General features: G+C 45.4%; 1 protein-coding gene across 9 annotated transcripts in view; it reads right to left on the bottom strand.

Moving 5' to 3' along the window:
- The window catches only part of LOC112232975 (utrophin-like), a 169,966-nt gene that overhangs the window by 60,336 nt on the left and 86,178 nt on the right, over positions 1–23,452 (bottom strand). For all 9 annotated transcript variants that reach the window (XM_042321891.1, XM_042321885.1, XM_042321883.1 and 6 more), the window contains exons 8-13: positions 17,623–17,683; positions 11,835–11,896; positions 3,586–3,660; positions 2,033–2,234; positions 1,837–1,922; positions 223–380 (exon numbers count right to left, since the gene is read on the bottom strand). In XM_042321891.1, the coding sequence (XP_042177825.1) occupies positions 223–380; positions 1,837–1,922; positions 2,033–2,234; positions 3,586–3,660; positions 11,835–11,896; positions 17,623–17,683 (644 nt within the window). The remainder of the gene's footprint in view (positions 1–222; positions 381–1,836; positions 1,923–2,032; positions 2,235–3,585; positions 3,661–11,834; positions 11,897–17,622; positions 17,684–23,452) is intronic.

Below are 23,452 nucleotides of genomic sequence, written 5' to 3'. Positions count from 1 at the left end.
CCAAAGGATAGAAAAGTCATTAAACAGGAGTGGTAGCCAGACATAAACACAGGGAAAGTGCTTGGGTGGCCGCAGTAAAACATTAGAGGACAGGCCAACCACGTGAACGTTTATGTTTGTACTTTCATGAGCAATGTGTTCTGAGTGCCTGTGCGCATTCATGTGTGCTTGTGTGCGTGTGTGTGTGCACATGCAGGTGTGTGGGTGTATGCATTTACATACGTGTTGGAAGCAGCTCCGGACACTGGGTTCGATGTTGCTCCCTCCGAAGGCGGCGACCTCTCCTAGTTGCCGTGGTATCTGGATAGCGTCATGGAGCAACAGACCCAGCTGTCTCTGGTCACACTTATCCCCTGACGATGCCACCTGACTGAACAGGTCTGGAAGAAAAAAAGAAAGAAAGAGTGTTTGAGTGATTGATCTAGGAGACTACACAAATATAGTTTCTCATCCAAGAGTCCACTGTCACTTTTTATCCTCGTGTTGTGTGAGTCAGTGTGTTGTGTGAGTGTGTGTATTAATAGCTTCATGTGGGTAGTCATCACTAAGAGCTCCGGAATGAGGAGGTACAGTAGAAGAGTCCTGGTGAGATGAGCAACACTGTCAGAATACACCCCAAAATAATCAACAGTCTTTCTCTCGCTCTCTCCCTCTGTCTCCCCTCGCTCTCTTCCTTTCCCTTCCTCCCGCTGTCTCTATCACAGGAGAGCAATCAATTTCCCAACAACCTCTGCCCTGAGCAGAGAGGAAGGGGCATCTGCCCGTTGTTAAAAGGGATGACAGAGTTCTAGACGTACACACCCAGTGTTTTCTTCTTCTTTAAGTTGTAAAACAAAACAAAATCAAATTGAAAGCAAGAGCTCAGTTGATTCTTGTCAGAGCTCTGTCTGCCTTGTTACTCATAGATAGGACAAACAAGGAGAGAGAAAGAAAGAGAGAGACAGTGAGAGAGAGATGAGGGATGAAGGGAGAGAGAGATGAAGAGCGAGAGATGGAGAGAGAGTGAGAAGAGAAGAAAATACAGGGATGCAGTAGACGGCGAGAACGTTGGAGAGAGAGAAATACAGTAGAGACAAGAAAAAGGCGATAGAGAGTAGGATGGAGAGATGTGGCTCTTCTATCTATCTGTTCTGCCTGGCCATGTATTTGATCTCTGTGTGAGACCCTGCCTTGATGTCAACTCTCATTATGTGGAATGGTAATACGGCTTCTACCATACCGTGTGTGTATGTCTGCATGTGCACAAACCAGTCTTGATGTCAGCTTGCATTAGGTTAAGTAATTATGGCTCTTCTTCGTTAGTGCACGGCCTGAGCCGAACATACTTATTCATGAGCAGCCATGTGTTTGAGCTACATAAGCCTTCATAGCCACTACGTATGACATCCTTGTGAACGACCTCAAAATCACATGAGCCCCAGGCTCACTTAATATTTCCACTCTGAAGGACAAACGAGGACACAAAAATGGGTGAACAACAGAGCACACTCCCCCAGTGCACCGGCCATATCCCTAATCCCCCTGCAATGCAAAAAATAATACTAAACTAGTGGGAGGTCTCATCTAATTAGACGGGCCAGTCACTGGTGTCCTTAGCCACGGGTCCAGCCGCTCGTCACCCTGGGTAACTGAGCTGGGATTACAGCCTGGCAGAGGGCATTATGGGATACACTGGCACGGAGAACACTGCAATGCTCACCACAGGGCTGTTCTCAATTCACCTCAGTGCGTGTGTGTCAAAGTGAGTGATAAAGTTGACTTCACTTTGTATGTGTTTGAGCGTTTCTGGGTGTGTTATGTGTGTGAAAGAGGTTTTGTGTGATGGTTGGTACTTACATTTGTATTTCTCCTCCAGATGGCCCTTGGAGAGCGAGAGCAATCCTATCTTCATGGACAGGACACGAATCTTCCCACTGCGTCCACTACAGAGTGAGGGAACACACATACACAAGAAGTAAAATAAAATAAATACAAATTCTACAAGGGGCGTGTGTGTGTTTAATACATGAATATAATGTGTGTGTCGACGTACGTGTCATAGACATTTAGCAGCCAGTTGAGACACATGTCGACACACAGCGGAACATTGACGAGGTCCTTGTGCTGCTGCTCCAGCCCGTCATAAATGGATGTCAGACAGTTGATCACATCAGGCACTGTCAGCAGCTGGGCATTCTGGGTAAGCTTGTGTTGTTCAAAGGTGCTCTGGGCCACCTTCAGGTCCAACAGGTCCACTGGATGGAGGGAGGGAGGGATTTTCCAAAGTTGTTTACTAAGACCACTCAATTACAACTAAAGGGCATTAGAAAATGGTGAAGAACAGTGGAAACTGCCACTGCAAATTACAGATGGCTGGAATGTCACATCAAGGCCGTAGACAGGATATGAGGTGGCTGTAGACATTGGCGTGACACCAGGGTGGCAGGCCAACCAATTTATGTTACAGCTACTGCAGCCCACGGCTCAGAGTTAATCTAATTAGCCATTTAAGGGGAATATTGGTGTCTGAGTGTGTGGGAGACACACATACAAATACACGTCTCACAGTGGGGGTCCATGGAGGAAAAACAAAACACCCGCTACCGGGAAGGGGTTTGAGGAAATATACTGACTCGTTCCCTCTCTCTCTCATGCCCTCTCTCTTACTCTCCTTCCCTTCTTTCCTCACTCACTGTACGTTTCAGAGCTCACATTAAGCCAGAGTAATAACTAATAAATACAGATCCTGTGTCTATGCTTCAGGCTTCGACTTGTAATCTAATGGGTGAAATTGAAACGGAACGCCTCTGGTCCAAATCACTCAGTTGTACTAGGAGCTCTCATCTCATCATCACAAGCAAATAGAGGCAAAGTATTAGAATGCAATACGAGATGAACCCAAAGCGCCTGAATCATCTAAACTCACTAACACACACACTGCTCCATGCGTAGAACAACAAGACGCTGAACACACACCCACACTCTGTCACCTACTCTCAGCACGACAAGTACCTACCCATCCTCACCCACCCACAGCACGACAGAAAGCAGACAGCGAAATAAGGAAGTAAAGCCGTGAAGTTTGGGGTATTAGTTGGAGCGCTCTTAATAACATAAACACCTGGGTAATTATGGTAGAGAGCCTGGCTCAGTCCCATCAGCAAGGTACAGACAGTACCCAGAGGAATAGGTGATCATATCTCTGCACTGCCACACACCAACAGGGAACAACTAACACAATGATAGCTAGAGCCAGCTGGTTATTGTAGAAGACAATATGATCCCTTCTAGAATGAAACAAACAAGGGCACAGGTGGATTCTCAGCTAAACAAAATGATGTACACACACACAGGCACACACAAACTCAATCACATACCTACGCACACACCTGCAAAGTGGGATGGACATACTTCAAAATTAGCCCCTCCATTTCAGACTAGAGCCAAACGGTTTGGCAGTAGATCAGGTCATTAAGGCATCTGATGCCTTGCACCTGGACTTTGATGTGAATAGGTGAGGAGGGAGAAGATTCTGATGGCACAGGAATCTCTACAGCCTGAGGACATAGCTGAGGTGTGTGTAAGTGTATAGAAAAGGACACTTACAGCATAGTGCTTTCTGTAGCCTGCGGATTTTCATGGCTGTTCTGTAAGCGGAAAATCTCACGTTGTTTAGGTCGGCTAAAAAAGAGAGAGAAAGATAGAAAGAGAGAAACCAGAGGGAGGAAATACATCATACAGAATGTATAATAGCGATTTGACACATGGGCATAAAATAACTGGAAAGGCGGGGAGACATGAAATAATTATGTCAAACTGAAAACCTGTTGAAAAAATGTGCTGTAGTGTAATTTATATGTGGTCACACAGGGATGGCTGGAAATTAATGGTAATTGGGTTAGTGAGTCCTCTCTTGGAGGAGTGGAGTCCTATTTGTTGAGTGTTGGCCCTCAGGAAATGTTCCCAGAGTTTCACAGCTTATTACTGATCCATCTGCTCATTAAAGAACAGTCACACTCGCCACCGCAATGGCTTGACTACATGAATTTGGATGTTACAGTCAGTGTGAGTGGGAGAATGTGAGTGTGTGTGCATGTGTGTATGTGTGAGAGAGAGGGCGAGTGAGAGAGGGAGAAAGAAAAGGTGAGAGAGAGAGAACTTTGGAGCTACTCCATGGTGTAAAATGTGTGTGAGGTGAAAGTGATTTTTTGGTGATTATTTATATATTCATTTATTTCACCTTTATTTAACCAGGTAGGCCAGTTGAGAACAAGTTCTCATTTACAACTGCGACCTGGCCAAGATAAAGCAAAGCAGTGCAACAAAAACAATGACACAGAGTTACACATGGGATAAACAGACGTAGTCAATAACACAATAGAAAAATATATGTACAGTGTGTGCAAATGTAGTAAGGTTAGGGAGGTAGGGCAATAAATAGGCCATAGAGGTGAAATAATTGTTATTTAAAATTAACACTGGAGTGAAAGATGTGCAGATGATGATGTGCAAGTAGAGATACTGGGGTGCAAAAGAGCAAAAAAATAAACATGAGCATGAGGTTGTTGGGTGTGCTACTTACAGATGGGCTGTGTACAGATACAGTGATAGGTAAGCTACTTAAAGTTAGTGAGGGAGATCTAAGTCTCCAGCTTCAGGGATTTTTTGCAATTCATTCCAATCATTGGCAGCAGAGAACTGGAAGGAAAGGCAGCCAAAGGAGGTGTTGGCTTAGGGGGTGACCAGTGAAATATACCTGCTGGAGCGTGTGCTACGGGTGAGTGTTGCTATGGTGACCAGTGAATGGTGACCAGTGAGCTGAGATAAGGTGAGGATTAACCTAGCAAAGACTTATAGATGACCTGGAGCTAGTGGGTTTGGTGACGAATATTTAGCGAGGGCCAGCTACGAGAGCATACAGGAGGTCACAGTGGTGTGAAGTATATGGGGCTTTGGTGACAAACCGGATGGCACTACATCCAGTTTGCTGAGTAGAGTGTTGGAGGCTATTTTGTAAATGACATAGCCAAAGTCAATTATCAGTAGGATAGTCAGTTTTACGAGGGTACGATTGGCAGCATGAGTGAAGGACGCATTGTTGCGAAATAGGAAGCCGATTCTAGATTTAATTTAGGATTGGAGATGCCTAATGTGAGTCTGGAAGGAGAGTTTACAGTCTAACCAGACACCTAGGTATTTGTAGATGTCCACATATTCTAAGTCAGAACCGTCCAGAGTAGAGAAGCTGGATGGGCGGGCAGGTGTGGGCAGCAATTGATTGAAGAGCATGCACTTTGTTTTAATAACATTTAAAGAGCAGTTGGAGGCCGCGGAAGGAGTGTGGTCTGGCATTGAAGCTCGTTTGGTGGTTTGTTAACACAGTGTCCAAGGAAGGGCCAGATGTATACAGAATGGTGTTGTCTGTGTAGAGGTGGATCAGAGATTCACCAGCAGCAAGAGCGACATCATTGATATATACAGAGAAAAGAGTCGGCCCGAGAATTGAACCCTGTGGCACACCCATGGAGACTGCCAGAGGTCCGGACAACAGGTCCTACAATTTGACACACTGAACTCTATCTGAGAAGTAGTTGGTGAACAAGGCGAGGCATTCATTTGAGAAACCAAGGCTATTGAGTCTGCCGATAAGAATGCGGTGACTGACAGAAACCTTGGCCAGATCAATGAAAACGGCTACACAGTAATGTATTTTATCTATTGCGGTTTTCAAATCAAATCAAATCAAATCAAATTTTATTTGTCACATACACATGGTTAGCAGATGTTAATGCGAGTGTAGCGAAATGCTTGTGCTTCTAGTTCCGACAATGCAGTAATAACGAGCAAGTAATCTAACTAACAATTCCAAAAAAACTACTGTCTTATACACAGTGTAAGGGGATAAAGAATATGTACATAAGGATATATGAATGAGTGATGGTACAGAGCAGCATAGGCAAGATACAGTAGATGATATCGAGTACAGTATATACATATGAGATAAGTATGTAAACCAAGTGGCATAGTTAAAGTGGCTAGTGATACATGTATTACATAAGGATGCAGTCGATGATATAGAGTACAGTATCAACGTATGCATATGAGATGAACAATGTAGGGTAAGTAACATTATATAAGGTAGCATTGTTTAAAGTGGCTAGTGATATATTTACATCATTTCCCATCAATTCCCATGATTAAAGTGGCTGGAGTAGAGTCAGTGTCATTGACAGTGTGTTGGCAGTAGCCACTCAATGTTAGTGGTGGCTGTTTAACAGTCTGATGGCCTTGAGATAGAAGCTGTTTTTCAGTCTCTCGGTCCCAGCTTTGATGCACCTGTACTGACCTCGCCTTCTGGATGACAGCGGGGTGAACAGGCAGTGGCTCGGGTGGTTGTTGTCCTTGATGATCTTTATGGCCTTCCTGTAGCATCGGGTGGTGTAGGTGTCCTGGAGGGCAGGTAGTTTGCCCCCGGTGATGAGTTGTGCAGACCTCACTACCCTCTGGAGAGCCTTACGGTTGAGGGCGGTGCAGTTGCCATACCAGGCGGTGATACAGCCCGCCAGGATGCTCTCGATTGTGCATCTGTAGAAGTTTGTGAGTGCTTTTGGTGACAAGCCGAATTTCTTCAGCCTCCTGAGGTTGAAGAGGCGCTGCTGCGACTTCCTCACGATGCTGTCTGTGTGAGTGGACCAATTCAGTTTGTCTGTGATGTGTATGCCGAGGAACTTAAAACTTGCTACCCTCTCCACTACTGTTCCATCGATGTGGAAGGGGGGGTGTTCCCTCTGCTGTTTCCTGAAGTCCACAATCATCTCCTTAGTTTTGTTGACGTTGAGTGTGAGGTTATTTTCCTGACACCACACTCCGAGGGCCCTCACCTCCTCCCTGTAGGCCGTCTCGTCGTTGTTGGTAATCAAGCCTAACACTGTTGTGTCGTCCGCAAACTTGATGATTGAGTTGGAGGCGTGCATGGCCACGCAGTCGTGGGTGAACAGGGAGTACAGGAGAGGGCTCAGAACGCACCCTTGTGGGGCCCCAGTGTTGAGGATCAGCGGGGAGGAGATGTTGTTGCCTACCCTCACCACCTGGGGGCGGCCCGTCAGGAAGTCCAGTACCCAGTTGCACAGGGCGGGGTCGAGACCCAGGGTCTCGAGCTTGATGACGAGCTTGGAGGGTACTATGGTGTTGAATGCCGAGCTGTAGTCGATGAACAGCATTCTCACATAGGTATTCCTCTTGTCCAGATGGGTTAGGGCAGTGTGCAGTGTGGTTGAGATTGCATCGTCTGTGGACCTATTTGGGCGGTAAGCAAATTGGAGTGGGTCAAGGGTGTCAGGTAGGGTGGAGGTGATATGGTCCTTGACTAGTCTCTCAAAGCACTTCATGATGACGGATGTGAGTGCTACGGGCGGTAGTCGTTTAGCTCAGTTACCTTAGCTTTCTTGGGAACAGGAACAATGGTGGCCCTCTTGAAGCATGTGGGAACAGCAGACTGGTATAGGGATTGATTGAATATGTCCGTAAACACACCGGCCAGCTGGTCTGCGCATGCTCTGAGGGCGCGGCTGGGGATGCCGTCTGGGCCTGCAGCCTTGCGAGGGTTAACACGTTTAAATGTCTTACTCACTTCGCCTGCAGTGAAGGAGAGACCGCATGTTTCCGTTGCAGGCCGTGTCAGTGGCACTGTATTGTCCTCAAAGCGGGCAAAAAAGTTATTTAGTCTGCCTGGGAGCAAGACATCCTGGTCCGTGACTGGGCTGGGTTTCTTCCTGTAGTCCGTGATTGACTGTAGACCCTGCCACATGCCTCTTGTGTCTGAGCCGTTGAATTGAGATTCTACTTTGTCTCTGTACTGGCGCTTAGCTTGTTTGATAGCCTTGCGGAGGGAATAGCTGCACTGTTTGTATTCAGTCATGTTACCAGACACCTTGCCCTGATTAAAAGCAGTGGTTCGTGCCTTCAGTTTCACACGAATGCTGCCATCAATCCACGGTTTCTGGTTAGGGAATGTTTTAATCGTTGCTATGGGAACGACATCTCCAACGCACGTTCTAATGAACTTGCACACCGTATCAGCGTATTCGTCAATGTTGTTGTCTGACGCAATACGAAACATCTCCCAGTCCACGTGATGGAAGCAGTCTTGGAGTGTGGAGTCAGCTTGGTCGGACCAGCGTTGGACAGACCTCAGCGTGGGAGCTTCTTGTTTTAGTTTCTGTCTGTAGGCAGGGATCAACAAAATGGAGTCGTGGTCAGCTTTTCCGAAAGGGGGGCGGGGCAGGGCCTTATATGCGTCGCGGAAGTTAGAGTAACAATGATCCAGGGTCTTTCCACCCCTGGTTGCGCAATCGATATGCTGATAAAATTTAGGGAGTCTTGTTTTCAGATTAGCCTTGTTAAAATCCCCAGCTACAATGAATGCAGCCTCCGGATAAATCGTTTCCGGTTATGGTATCATTTAGGACCTTGAGCGTGGCTGAGGTGCACCCATGACCAGCTCGGAATCTAGATTGCATAGTGAAGAAGGTATGTTGGAATTCCAAACAGTCGATGATCTGTTTGTTATCTTGGCTTTCGAAGACTTTAGAAAGGCAGGGCAGGGCAGGATGGATATAGTTATGTAACAGTTTGGGTCTAGAGTGTCTCCCCCTTTGAAGAGGGGGATGACCGTGGCAGCTTTCCAATCTTTAGGGATCTCAGATGATACAAAAGAGAGGTTGAACAGACTAGTAATAGGGGTTGCAGCAATTTTGGCAGATAATTTTAGAAAGAGTGGGTCCAGATTGTCTAGCCCAGCTGATTTGTAGGGATCTAGATTTTGCAGCACTTTCAAAACATCAGCTACCTGAATTTGGGTGAAGGAGAAGCTGGGGGAGGTGGCTTGGGCAAGTTGCTGCCGCGGGTGCAGAGCTGTTGGCAGGGGTACAGGTAGCCAGGTAAAAGCATGGAAAGCATGGCCAGCCGTAGTAAATTGCTTATTGAAATTCTCAATTATCGTAGATTTATCGGTGGTGATCGTGTCGCCTAGTCTCAGTGCAGTGGGCAGCTGGGAGGAGGGTCTCTTGTTCTCCATGGACTTTACAGTGTCCCAAAACATTTTGGAGTTACAGCTACTGGATGCAAATTTCTGTTTGAAAAAGCTAGCCTTAGCTTTCCTAACTGACTATGTATATTAGTTTTTGACTTCCCTGAAAAGATGCTAACGCAGTACGCCACATGATGTTTTTGTGCTGAGGGGCAGTCAGGTCTGGAGTGAACCAAGGGCTATATCTGTTCTTAGTTATTTTTTTTTGAATGGGGTATGCTTATTTAAGATTGTTAGGGATACACTTTTAAAGAACAACCAGGCATCCTCTTCTGACGGGATGAGGTCAATATCCTTCCAGGATACAGGGGCCAGGTCGATTAGAAAGGCCTAATTGCTGAAGTGTTTTTGGAAGCGTTTGACAGTGGTGAGGGGTGGTCATTTGACCGCAGGCCCATTACAGAAGCAGGCAATGAGGCATTGATGGCTGAGATCCTGGTTGAAGACAGCAGAGGTGTATTTAGAGGGCAAGTTGGTCAGAATGATATCTATGAGGGTGCCCATGTTTACAGATTTAGGGTTGTACCTGGTAGGTTTCTTGATAATTTGTGTGAGATTGAGGGCATCTTGCTTAGATTGTAGGACGGCCGGGGTGCTAAACATATCCCAGTTTAGAACACCTAACAGTACGAACTTTGAAGATAGATGGGGGGCAATCAATTAACGTATGGTGTCCAGGGCACAGTTGGGAGCTGGGGGGGGTCTATAACAAGCGGCAAAAGTGAGAGACTTATTTCTGGAAAGGTGGATTTTTAAAAGTAGAAGCTCGAACTGTTTGGGCACAGACCTGAATAGTATGACAGAACTCTGCAGCTTTGCAACTCCGACCTCTTTGGCAGTTCTGTCTTGATGGAACATGATGTAGTTGGGGATAGAAATCTCAGAATTTTTGGTGGCCTTCCTAAGCTAGGATTCAGACATGGCAAGGACGTAAGGATTGGCGGAGCGTGCTAAAGCAGTGAATAAAACAAACTTAGGGAGTAGGCTTCTGATGTTAACATGCATGAAACCAAGGCTTTTACGGTTACAGAAGTCAACAAATGAGAGCGCCTGGGGAATAGGTGTGATGCTGGGGGCTACAGGACCTGGGTTAACCTCTACATCACCAGGGGAACAGAGGAGGAATAGGAAAGGGTACGGCTAAAGGTTATAAGAAGTGGTCGCCTAGTGCGTTGAGAACAGAGAATAAAAGGGGCAGATTTCTGGGTGTGGTAGAATAGATTCAGGGCATAATATAGAGACAAGGGTATGGTAGGAAGTGAGTACAGTGATGGTAAACATAGGCAATGAGTAATGATGAGAGAGGTTGCATCTCTGGAGATACCAGCTAAGCCAGGTGAGGTCTCCCCATGTGTGGGGTGTGTAACAAAATAGCTATCTAAGGCATGTTGAGCTGGTTTAGTGGGTCTACAGTGAAAGAAAACAATAACTGACCGAAACAGCAGAAGACAAGGCATATTGACATTAGAGAGAGGCATGTGTAGCCGGGTGATCATATGGTCCAATAAACAGCAATTGGTGAGTCCGGGAACTGTTCGGTAGTCGCTACTATGCTAGGCGAGCAGCAGGCACGGTGTTCAGAAAGCTAGCGGGCCGGTGCTAGCAGATGGGTCTTTGGTGACATCGCAACGGAAATACCTGTTGAAACCATATCGGACAATTACGACGGCAGACCAGTCGTGATGGTTCGGCGGGTCTCCGTGTCGGCAATAAAGGGTCCAGGCTCTTTGGCAAAAGAGGTATCGTAGCCCACAAATTAGCGGGTATACCTCTTCGGCTAGCCGAGAGATGGGTCTAGCTCGAGGCTTGCTCAAGACTACCTGGTGCTTGCTTCGGGACTGAGGCGTTAGTCAGCGGTAGCCACTCTGTTGCAGCTAGCTTGCTGCGATGATCCGGTGTAATGGCCCAGATCTTGCGGCAGGAATCTGGTGATGTGGTGGAGAAAAGCTGCCCGATATTCTCTGGGTTGATATCGTGCTGTGCAGACTGGCAGGTATTGACCAAGCTAAAGCTGACTGGTGTCTGATCTAAAGGTGAAGACCGCTAGCCGTGGCTAACAGTGACTACTAGCTATTAGCTAGTTAGCTGGCTAGCTTCTGATGGAGGTTCCAGTGATAACGTATGAAAATAGCAGATCCGTACCACATTGGGTGAGGCAGGTGGCAGGAAAGTATATTTAGATCGTAGGTTGATATATTAAGATTAAAATATATACGGGAAAAAATGAGACTGGACAAGACAAACCCACGTCCGACTGCTACGCTATCTTGGATTGGAAGTTTTTGAGTGGAGTAGAGTCTATGTGTGTGCATGCATGTCTAGCCACTTTAAACAATGCTACCTAATATAATGTTTACATACCCTACATTATTCATCTCATATGTATACGTATATACTGTACTCTATATCATCTACTGCATCTTTATGTAATACATGTATCACTAGCCACTTTAACTATGCCACTTTGTTTACATACTCATCTCATATGTATATACTGTACTCGATACCATCTACTGTATCTTGCCTATGCCGCTCTGTAACATCACTCATTCATATATCTTTATGTACATATTCTTTATCCCCTTACACTTGTGTGTATAAGACAGTAGTTTTGGAATTGTTAGTTAGATTACTTGTTGGTTATTACTGCATTGTCGGAACTAGAAGCACAAGCATTTCGCTACACTCGCATTAACATCTGCTAACCATGTGTATGTGACAAATAAAATTTGATTTGATTTGGTTTGGTTGTGTATGTGTTCCATACCAAGCGATTGGTAGAGCTCTGTCATCTTTGGATGGTCCCAGCAGGTAGTCTGAGTCTGGTGGCTGGAAAACAACAGGGGATAACGATAAGGCTTTTGTCACACACACACACACACACACACACACACACACACACACACACACACACACACACACACACACACACACACACACACACACACACACATAAATTGCTCTGTGCAATCACTGTCTAGACTGCCTTCTCTACCTGTTGTCTTATCGGCTTAAAGATAGAGGCCCATGTACACAAATCAGAAACGCGGATTTGATTGTGATTACCAAAGCATACAAATGATCCAGGACGCCTTCAGAGTGATGCACAAGGAGACACAGACAATCACACCCATCTCACACACCCCTCTCATCTCCACATGCCCCCTCTCAATATGGTATGGTAAATCAACAAAAATAAACAACATTTGAACTAAAAACGTAAACAAAAAAACCAGATCTGATCAAGGAGAGAGAGTCGTGTTGAGTCTAGTACTCCAGACGACAACATTGATAAGCAGGAGTGGGGTTTGTGTCAGTCTGTCTGCTGCACTGCTTCATGTGATCAGAGAACTGATAAAAATTGGAGGTATTCTGCTTCGGAAAAAAATACCTGCCTGTACCCACACTGGTGTCAAGGGACTGTAATGATTTAACGTTTTAAAAAGGAGTCGTGGGTTTAAAATTAGATGTCTATTCTGTTGTGAACGCCAGTGTCTCTGTGATTAGGTTGTTGTGGATGAGACTGTCTCCACAGAGAGAGAGACAGAGAGAGTTGGAAAGAGAGTGAGAGCGAGAGAGAGAGTGAAAGAGAGAGAGTGAGAAAAGACAGGGTAGCTAGTGAAGTGCTGACAGTAGAACACAGGGGAGACTGACTACAGAAGCCGTCAGCAGGTGTTCATACCTATTCATCATGCTCTGAAATGGCTGACACTTTCACACCTTCCTCCACACACACACGTCTTGCATTGCAAATATCACTGGAGCACCGCTCAGAGTGTCCTTTTTTAGCTGTCCTACACTAGTCAGGGCCTGATTCAATCACGGTCAAGTGGATATTATTGTGTCCCAGTGAGAATTTGGACACCAAGCAGTCAGAAATGGACAGTTTGAACGTTTAGCCCCGGTTGTGGCATTAACATGTACACACACACATGCATGCACACGAGCACATGCACGCACACAACAAAACTCATGTCAACAGCAGTCGGAGTAATTACAATAAATATTGCAATTCCAATAAGTGTCAAGGAGTCACATCAAAGAGAAGCCAGCCTTAGCCCCAAAGATGAAACACGGGGAGTTGACTGATCTGGCAACCCGCCTGTGTCTTGCCAAGATGTATTCAGACCAAAGCAGCGGAGTGACAAACACAGAACGAAGGACACTGTCTCAATCAACAAATGGACTACGCTAGCTGCCTACTACCTCCTCTGGATCTGGATTGGAAATTTCAGGACTGTCGTCATGGAATTAACCGACAAGAGTTGTCAGGTTCTAACTTTCCTCAATCATCCCTACCCTCTCTCTCTGCCATCCGTCTTCATTTATCCTCAGAAACTCCCAAGTATAAGATTACCTGCAGTAACCTTAACAAGGACAAAGCTGTGACGTATGTACACATGTTAAAGCTTGAAGAATACAAGGATCACACAGATGTTCAGGTCCCAGAATGTGAAAGAGATGGTTTGGTACCAAGGACAGCGTTTTAGAATCGGTAGTCACTAGTTACCCCAGCAACAAAGTCAAACCCCAATTTGTTGGCTAAACCCCAACAATTTCTAAAATGCATCTTCATAAAATCTGATTTTAAACTTAACCCTCACCTTAACAACACTGATAACCTTATACCTAACCTTAAAATAATATTACATTCATTTTTATGATATAGCCAATTTTGACTTGGTGGTAACTAGTGACAATTCAAGAATCTCTCGGATATGAAGAACAACACAGAGATGCATCTTCCTAAATAAGCAGTTAAGGTTGGCTGTTCTGAAGCTACTGCCTGAATGGACCAAAGGGGCTTGGAAGTGCCATATAGATGAGTTAATGAGCTCAGACAGGAACTTAGAGATCAGCACCACAGGTGTTGATGTGTTAAAGGTACCGAACTGTCTCATCGGTGCCAAACAAGACCTGCAACCAGAGGAGAAGATGGCAGATGTTTTATGTGCCCACAGCCGATTATGTTATTTTGCTTGCTTATTTGCGGTGTTTCTAACTTATTCTTTTACTTATTTTGTACATAATGTTGCCGCTACCGTCTCTTATGACCGAAAATAACTTCTAGTCATCAGGACTGTGATTACTCACCACGGACTAGCCGAATCCTCTTTTTCCTTTCACGACTCTGAAGAGCCCGAAGCGAAGGATACCTTCGGATACGGCTGCCTTCTGAGGCGGAGAACGAGGGGCCGAAGGTCCGACTGCCTTCTGAGAATTCGCAGGTAATCGAATAAACCCCCACTCCCCTCCATTCTGCTAGCGAAAGTGCAAACTTTGGACAATAAAATAGATGAGTTTCGCAGAAGATTAAACTACCTACGAGGCATTAAAAACTGTAACATCTTATGCTTCACGGAGTCATGGCTGAACGACGACAACATCAACATACAGCTGGCTGGTTATACGATGTACCGGCAGGATAGAAGAGCAGCGTCTGGTAAGACAAGGGGCGGCAGTCTATGTATTTTTGTAAACAACAGCTGGTGCACGATATCTAAGGAAGTACCGAACATTTTATTTAATTTTACTTGAATACCCAAGTCCAAGTCCAGAACAGAGGCTGGGAAACACACAGTATTAAATAGAGCCATGACTACATGGAACTCTCTGCAACCCTAGGTAACACAAACTAGCAATACAACCATATTTATGAACACATTACGGCAATACGGGACTGTGAAGAGAGACAGACATTTGTTTGTATTTCATTTTTGCATTGCAGTATGTCATGATATGTGACACGTGGTTGTGATACGACTGTGATATGTGGTTGTCTCACTTGGCTATCTTGAGATGAATGTACTGGCTGTGGGTCGCTCTGGATGGGAGCATCTGCTAAATTGTAATGTAAATGTAGTGCTATGTATATTGTGTATTTTTTTTGTTGTGTTTTGATTCCTGTTTGGACCCCAGGATGAGTAGCCGCTGCCTATTATTACTGAATCTGAATCTGTCCTCAGCAGGTAGTGAATGAGTGAGTGATATAGATAGCAGCACATTTCCCCCGAAAACATCCTTAAATGACATATCTGTGTGAAGAGTGAACATCATTACAACGGGCCTCTGGGATGGAGTACTACCTAAAAACCTAGGAAACTCTACATTTATGTAACCAAAAAGCTACAGGAAAGTGTTGTTTACAAGAGTGTGTGGCCAAGCTGCAGCAGAGTAGTGTGAATAGAATGACAGAGGTGAGTCTGCTATTCTGCTTCTTCCTGGCTCCAGGTTGCCTCGGATACTGGGTGCATAATTACAGTGTTTAGAATCCTCTGCATAATGACTACTTCCCCTGGAATTTCCTGTTTGGCTTGGCTACTTCATCCACATCACAGACCAGAGAGAAGATAAAGGATGCATAAATGTCATACCCCCCAAAAACATGCTAACCTCCCCTGTTATTGGTAATGATGAGAGTTTAGCATGTCTTGGGAGTATGATCTTTGTGTCTCCTTAAATTTCTGATTCATTATTCACAATTCATTCAGGATTATCCGTAACCATGGTGGCATCCAGAGTCATGCAGAAGTGTTCAGAAACATATTAGAATCTTACTTACAATAAAAGGGACTCCAAAATGACACTTATGATTTACCATTGATTTCTATTGGCCACAAAATAATATGAAACACAACTAAAACTCCAAATATATCTAACAAGTGTATCTAACACTTTTCCTGCATCTTCTGTGACAGCCCTTGTGGTAGACGTATCTCCAACCAGAAGTGCCTGCATTCTCCAATTGACATATTCCAAATACATTTTTCCTCTACTCCTACCCTCAAAATGTTATATATTTTGTCTTTCCTCTTCTCCTTTGCATTTAAAAAAATGCAAACCCATACCACACGTGTCCCGTAGAGTGTAATGTGAAGCTTAAGATAGCTCTTATGTGGACAGAAGACAGCGGCAATCCACTATTATACCCTGACAGTGTTCTGGACGTCTGAGCCCACTGAAATGCCAGAGGTCAGCTGGGGGTCAACTAGGATGGCAGAGTGTGTCGAGGTGTCCGTGTGTAACCGTTTGATTTGCTAGCGTGTCGCTTCTCCCGGGGAGAAGAGGGACAGGGTTACGGCGTGGTTTAACCTGTCAGGCCAACGAGAAGTGGGATGAGAGAGGTGGGGGGCAAGAGCCAAATTAATGTGCCAAAGCCTGATGTTGTGGTCACAGAAATATCACTACACTGTAAGTGACCTACAATTAGCCCTGTGAAGGCTGTGGTAGAGTTTTGAATTCACTCAGAAGATATTTGAGAGATGTTTAATCACAGACGACAACAGTGGCAATAACTGAGTGTTGCAGCTCCCGGTGGTGGCATTCATTTGAATGAGGTGAAAACCTTACAGTGTTTTGGATTCGAGGAAGGCTTTCATTAGGCTGATTTCTCGCCCTTTCTCCCCTTCTTATAGGGTCACTCAGGATGAATGTGAGTGGGGCTCAGCTAAACCCGTGGTGAAGTTTTTGTGCCATGTAATACAGAGTCAAGAATGGTACATGTGGTAAAAAGTGTGTGTTTGTTTGTGTGTGTGTGGGGGGGGGGGCAAGGGTTCGGTAGTCGGCCGCTTGAGGGCCAACACCTGTGATCACAGAGAGCTGTTGTTGATTCCAGAGTTCTAAGCCCGTCCTCTCTTCCCAGCCTCTTGCTGCTTTCATCTCTGATGCTTTCCAGTGCAAAGCTCCAGGGCTAAACAAATTGCAGGTGTTCACAGGGATGCCTCCCTGTCTCACTCAGTATCTCTCACAACCTGTCTCTGTACCTCTACCTCCTTATCACCCCCTCTCCTTCTTTCATCCTCACCCCATCTCTCTCCGACTGTCATTTCCTATTAATCACTATTTTTCTCTTTCTACTCATATCCTTCTCTCTCAGTTTACTTATCTCTCAGTAGCCCTCATATCTCTATCCACTTTCTGTGTCCACCTGTCTCTGTCTCTTTCTCTCTGCATGTGTCGGTCTGAAAGCCATCCTGAGTGGCTATCAGCACAAGCCTATCCCTCCCTCTCTGCTTTTTTTAATCGACCATGCTGCTAAGCCTGTCTGTGAATGTATTACAATGGGCACCTATTTTAAGCTGTGATACCGCTGCTATAGACCGACTGCAAAAGGGTCCATGAATACTTCGTCATTATCACAGGTGTTATGCAAATCGGAAAGACCCCCGGCAAAATGACTGAGCAACAATTGACATTGCACTGCGAATCACTTCAAATTCAATATTATACTTGTGGAAACGTTCAAGAATTGAATTCAACCCTTAAAGTCAACCCTTTCAACCCTTTAATACTTAATTGGTAAAACTGCCACGTCCGTTTGGGACGCTCCTCTCCCCTGTTTCTCCTCTCATAAACAAAACAGAAACTATAACAAAGGTACTGGGGGCGAACAGTGGCGCTGTTTCCCCAAATGAGGATTCGATCTTTAAAGGAAACTTCAGAGCATTAATAGAATCACGCACTCACAAGTCAAATGAGTTACCATACAATAAGCATAAAGACAAATGATTCTTATAGCATGCATAAGCAGCATGTTTTCAGTAAGTGTTACTCACTTGATGTAGTACGGAACCTTATTCTGAGAGAGCGCCCTCTGCCACGGGAGCTGCACAGAGGCTGTTGAGAAAAAGGAGGAAGATACACCATGTGAATATAAAAACATGCAATATTTGCAGCACAAACCTTTCGAGCCGCACGCACGCATGCTTTTTAGTCTTTCACAGCCGCACGCTTCTGCAAATATCCGCTAATGGTTCCGTAATGTAATTGGCTTGTTGTACAAATGCGATTCCCACTATGCATGAAATTAAAAAAATTATGGGTATAACTTTTGGTCAGTGGAAGTTAAGACGGCTGTATCTGGTAAAAATGTACTGCATGGTCTAAATAACCGGTTAATGTGTTCCAACGGCATGTTGTTGTTAGAAGACACAGATAAAGGGCAGAACAAAATGGAGAGAAGGAAAGTGGATGAATTAGCTGAACTTCAAAGCCAAAACACAACCATCATGAAGTGCTTTGAGAGACGAGTCAAGAATCATATCACCTCCACCTTACCTGATATCCTAGACCCACTCCAATTTGCTTAAAAGCCCCAACAGGTCCACAGACGACAATCGCCATCACACTGCACACTGCCCTATCCCATCTGGACAAGAGGGATACCTATGTAAGAATGCTGTTCATTGACTACAGCAATGAACAGCTGTTCATTCGTGAGGCTCGGAACCCTGGGTCTCGACCCGACCCTGTGCAACTGGGCCCTGGACTTTCTGACTGGCCGCCCCCGGGTGGTGAGGGTAGGAAACAACATCTCCACCACGCTGATCCTCAACACTAGGGCCCCACAAGGGTACGTTCTCAGACCTCTCCTGTACTCCCTGGCCATAAACTCAATCATCAAGTTTGCAGATGACACTATAGTGGTAGGCTTGATTACCACCAATGACGAGACAGCCTACAGGGAGGAGGTGAGGGCCCTCGGAGTGTGGTGTCAGGAAAATAACCTGTCACTCAACGTCAACAAAACAAAGGAGATGATTGTGGACTTCAGGAAACAGCAGAGGGAGCATCCCCCCATCCACATCAACGGGACAGTAGTGGAAAAGTTGGAAAGTTTTAAGTTCCTCACCGTACACATCACGGACAAACTGAAATGGTCCACCCACACAGACAGTGTGGTGAAGAAGGCGCAACAGTGCCTCTTCAACCTCAGGAGGCTGAAGAAAATTGGCTTGTCACCTAAAACACAAACTTTTACAGATGCACAATCGAGAGCATCCTGTCGGGCTGTATCACCGCCTGGTATGGCATCTACAGCATGGCTCTCCAGAGAGTGGTGCGGTCTGCACAGCCCATCACCGGGGGCAAACTACCTGCCCTCCTGGACACCTACAGCGCACGATGTAACAGGAAGCCATAAAGATCATCAAGGACAACAACCACCTGAGCCACTGCCTGTTCAACCCGCTATCATCCAGAAGGCGAGGTCAGCACAGGTGCATCAAAGCTGGGACTGAGAGACTGAAAAACAGCTTCTATCTCAAGGCCATCAGACTGTTAACCTGTTGAATCTAGGGGTCATTGTTTTGGGGGGGGGATAACGTTCCCAAAGTAAACAGGCTATTTTTCAGAACCAGAAAATAGAATGTGCATATAATTCACAGCTTAGGATAGAAAAAACTCTAAAGTTTCCAAAACTGTAAAGATATTGTTTGTGAGTATAACAGAACTGATATTGCAGGCAAAAGAACGAGAAAAATCCAATCAGGAACGCAGCGGTTTCTAAATAAGAGTCCCTTCCTATGCTTCCCTATTGAGCAGTGAACGGGATATCAACGAGATTCCTTTTTCTATGGCTTCCTTAATGTGTCTAGTATCACAAGACATAGTTTCAGGCTTTTATTTTGAAAAATGAGCGTGTACAACAACATTGCGTCAGTGTCCACCAGATGGCTCTTTGTGTATTTCTCACGCAAAAGAGGTAGCCATTTTCCCACCCGGTCTTACTGAAAAAAGCTCTGTCCCGGTTGATATATTATCGAGTAGATATTTGAAAAACACCTTGAGGATTATTTTTAACTTCTTGGATATAGGGGGTGCTATTTTAATTTTGGGATGAAAAACGTTCCCATTTTAAACAAGATATTTTGTCACGAAAATATGCTCGACTATGCATATAATTGACAGCTTTGGAAAGAAAACACTCTGACGTTTCCAAAACTGCAAAGATATTGTCTGTGAGTGCCACAGAACTGATGTTACAGAAAATACCCAGATAAAAATACAATCAGGAAGTGCAGCATTTTTTGAAACCGTCTCATGGCAATGACTCCTTATATGGCTGTGCAGGAGCTAGGAGTCAGCTTACCTTTTCCCCAAGGTGTCTGCAGCATTGTGACGTATTTGTAGGCATATCATTGGAAGATTGACCATAAGACACTACATCTACCAGGTGGTCGCAATTATTGCGGAATCTCCAGCTGCAGTATTTTTCCGTTTGCCCCGGATGAGAAACCGACTGCCAGGAATGATTTTTCATCGAATAGAATTGTGAAAAACACCTTGAGGATTGATTCTAAACAACGTTTGCCATGTTTCTGTCGATATTATGGAGCTAAGTTGGAAAAAAGTTTGGTGTTGTGTTGACTGTATTTTCGTTTTTTTTTCTTAGCCAAACGTGATGAACAAAACGGAGCTATTTCTCTTACACAAATAATCTTTTTGGAAAAAATGAACATTTGCTATCTAACTGAGAGTCTCATCATTGAAAACATCCGAAGTTCTTCAAAGGTAAATTATTTTATTTGAATGCTTTTCTTGTTTTTGTGAAAATGTTGCCTGCTGAATGCTAGGCTTAATGCTATGCTAGGCTATCAATACTCTTACACAAATGCTTGTGTAGCTTTGGTTAAAGCATATTTTGAAAATCTGAGATGACAGTGTTGTTAACAAAAGTAAGCTTGTGTTTCAATATATTTATTTCATTTCATTTGCGATTTTCATGAATAGGAAACGTTGCGTTATGGTAATGAGCTTGAGGCTATGATTACGCTCCCGGCTACGGGATTGCTCGACACTAGAGGTTAAACAACGTTTGCCATGTTTCTGTCAATATTATGGAGCTAATTTTTAATATTTTTTGGCATTGTCGTGACCACAATTTCCAGTCGTTTTCTCAGCCAAATGTGAAGAACTAACGGAGTTATTTTTGGCTACAAAAATAATTTTTCTGGAAAAAAGGAATATTTGCTATCTAACTGGGAGTGTCGTGAGTGAGAACATCCGAAGCTCATCAAAGGTAAACGATTTAATTGGATTATTTTTCTGGTTTTCGTGACCAGATTGGATGATGCTAGCTAGGCATAATGCTATGCTAGGCTATCGATAAACTTACACAAATGCTTGTCTTGCTTCGGCTGTAAAGCATATTTTCTAAATCTGAGATGACAGGGTGATTAACAAAAGGCTAAGCTGTGTTTGATTATATTTCACTTGTGATTTCATGAATATGAATACTTTCTAGTAAGATTTTTGTTCCGTTCCGTTATGCTACTTAGTGTCAGTTGATGACAATTATCCCGGATCCGGGATGGGTAGATCCAAGATTAAACAGCCATCACTAACATAGAGTGGCTGCTGCCAACATACAGACTCAAACTCTTGCCACTTTAATACATTTAATAAATGGAATTAATAAAGGTATCACTAGTCACTTTAAATAACGGCACTTTAATAATGTCTACATATCCTACATACTCATCTCATAAGTACTGTATAGGGGAGGTAATCAGGAAGGTGATGGAGTCCAGATGAGTATCATGATGATGGGCAGGTGTGCGTAATGATGAATCCCAGGACTCGTGGTTAGTATACCGGCGATGTCGAAATGCAGTACCCCCCCCCTACGGCCTTAGGACGACGCCGACCAGAGGGACGACCCTGAGGACGAGGAGCGGGCGACGAAGGTGGAATTCACAGATGATGTTGGGATCCAGAATGTCCTCTACCAGAACCCAACACTGCTCCTCTTGGCCATACCCCTCCCAGTCCACCAGATACTGGAGCCGACCCTCACAACGTCGAGCATCCAGTAGGGATCTGATGGCATAGGCCGTACTCCCCTCGATATCCAGGGGGGGTGCAGGGGTGTCATGGGGGACAGCATTAGCTAGGGGACCAGGAACCACCAGCCTGAGAAGTGAGATTTTAAATGAAGGTGAGCTACATTTGTCACTCGGAACCTGTAATCTATACGTCACTTTGTTGATCCTCCGGAGAACGTTGAACAGCCCCACAAACCCGCTGCTCATTTTCTTGCAGGGCAGGCAGAGTGCGAGGAGGCCTGGTAGAGAGCCAGACACGATCCCCAGGGTGGAACACAGGGGTCGCAATGCAGTGGTCTGCTCCTTTTAACAGTGGACGGTGCGCTGGAGTCTCATGTGAGTGTCGCTCCACATTTCTGCACGCCGGAATCACTCATCAACCGCAAGAGTGTTGGTCTTGGTCCATGGAGCTGAAAACCCAGAACACACTGGAAGGGGGTCAACCCAGTGGAGGAGTGACGTAGCGAATTCTGGGCATATTCTGCCCATGGAGGGAGAAGGAATCAAGCCCACTCTCCCTGCCGGGCCTGACAGTGACTCCTCAGGAACCTCCCCAGCTCCTGGTTCCTCCTCTCTACCTGGCTTTTGGACTGAGGCCGGTACCCGTAAGTGAGGCTGACCATGACCCGTGAGCTTCTCCATAAAGGCTCTCTGTCCTCCGGAAGGCCATAATGCCGGAAGACCTGCTGGACTAGTGCCTCAGAGCAGTAGGGAGACCAGAAAGAGGAATTAAACAACAAGATTTTGAAAATATATCCACAACAACCAAAATGGTGGTGAATCCGTCCGAGGGGGGAAGATCAGTAACAGAGTCAAATAGATAGATTGGACCAGGAACGCTAAGGCACAGGAAGGGCTTTCCCTGCTGCAGTGTTCCAGGGGGATTTGGTTTGGGCACGTATGGAACAGGAATGTACGTAACATCTTGCGCCAAGGTGGGCCACCAGTATTTCTCAGACATGGATTGGATAGTGCGAGAAAAACCTGGAAGTCCAGCGACGACAGCTGTGTGTGCCCAGGTCAGCAGCCGGTCCCTTATCTGCATAGAAACGTAGATGCACTCGGCAGTACAGTTAGTGGGTGCGGGCTCCCTCTCCAGAGCCTGGTGGATGTCCACATCTATGTCCCAGACCACATGGGCTACGACTCGAGAGGATGGGATTATAGATGCGTTCTGGACAGGACCCTCTCCCGAATCATAGAGACGGTACAAGACATCGGCCTTGTTGTTCTTTGAACCTGGCTGATATGCCAGCGTGAAGTCGGACCTTGTGAAGAAAAGGGCCCGTCTTAATTGGCGAGGATTCAGCCTCCTCGATTTCCGTATGTACTCCAGGTTCCGATGGTCAGTGAGGATGACAAATGGTTCCTTGGTGCCCTCCAGCCAGTGTCTCCACTCCTCTAATGCCAACTTCACCGCCAGGAGCTCCGGATCCCAAACCCCCAAAAACGTTGTGGAACCACAGGGGATGGGGAAGCAGGTCCTTCGGCATTCGGGTCTACCAGTCTGTGATTTTCATCCTCGAGCATGAGATCAGGTGGGGTTATGGCATTGAAGCCAAGGGAGGCCGAGGATGATCTTGTGAACTGGAGCACCGGTAATGAAGAAGGGGATGTTCTCCTGATGAATTGACTCCATGGTGAGGGTGAGTGTTTGGGTGATGTGTGTAATTGTTCCGGATCCTAGTGCCCGACTATCTAGGGCTTGAACCGGGAAAGGAGAGGAAAGCGAGGATGAGATGTTAAGAGCGGAGACAAGGGTCTGGTCAAGAAAGTTCCC

Source organism: Oncorhynchus tshawytscha, linkage group LG05, assembly GCF_018296145.1.
Source record: "Oncorhynchus tshawytscha isolate Ot180627B linkage group LG05, Otsh_v2.0, whole genome shotgun sequence".
Taxonomy (NCBI): Eukaryota; Metazoa; Chordata; class Actinopteri; order Salmoniformes; family Salmonidae; genus Oncorhynchus; species Oncorhynchus tshawytscha.
This window is presented reverse-complemented; position numbering and strand designations above follow the sequence as displayed.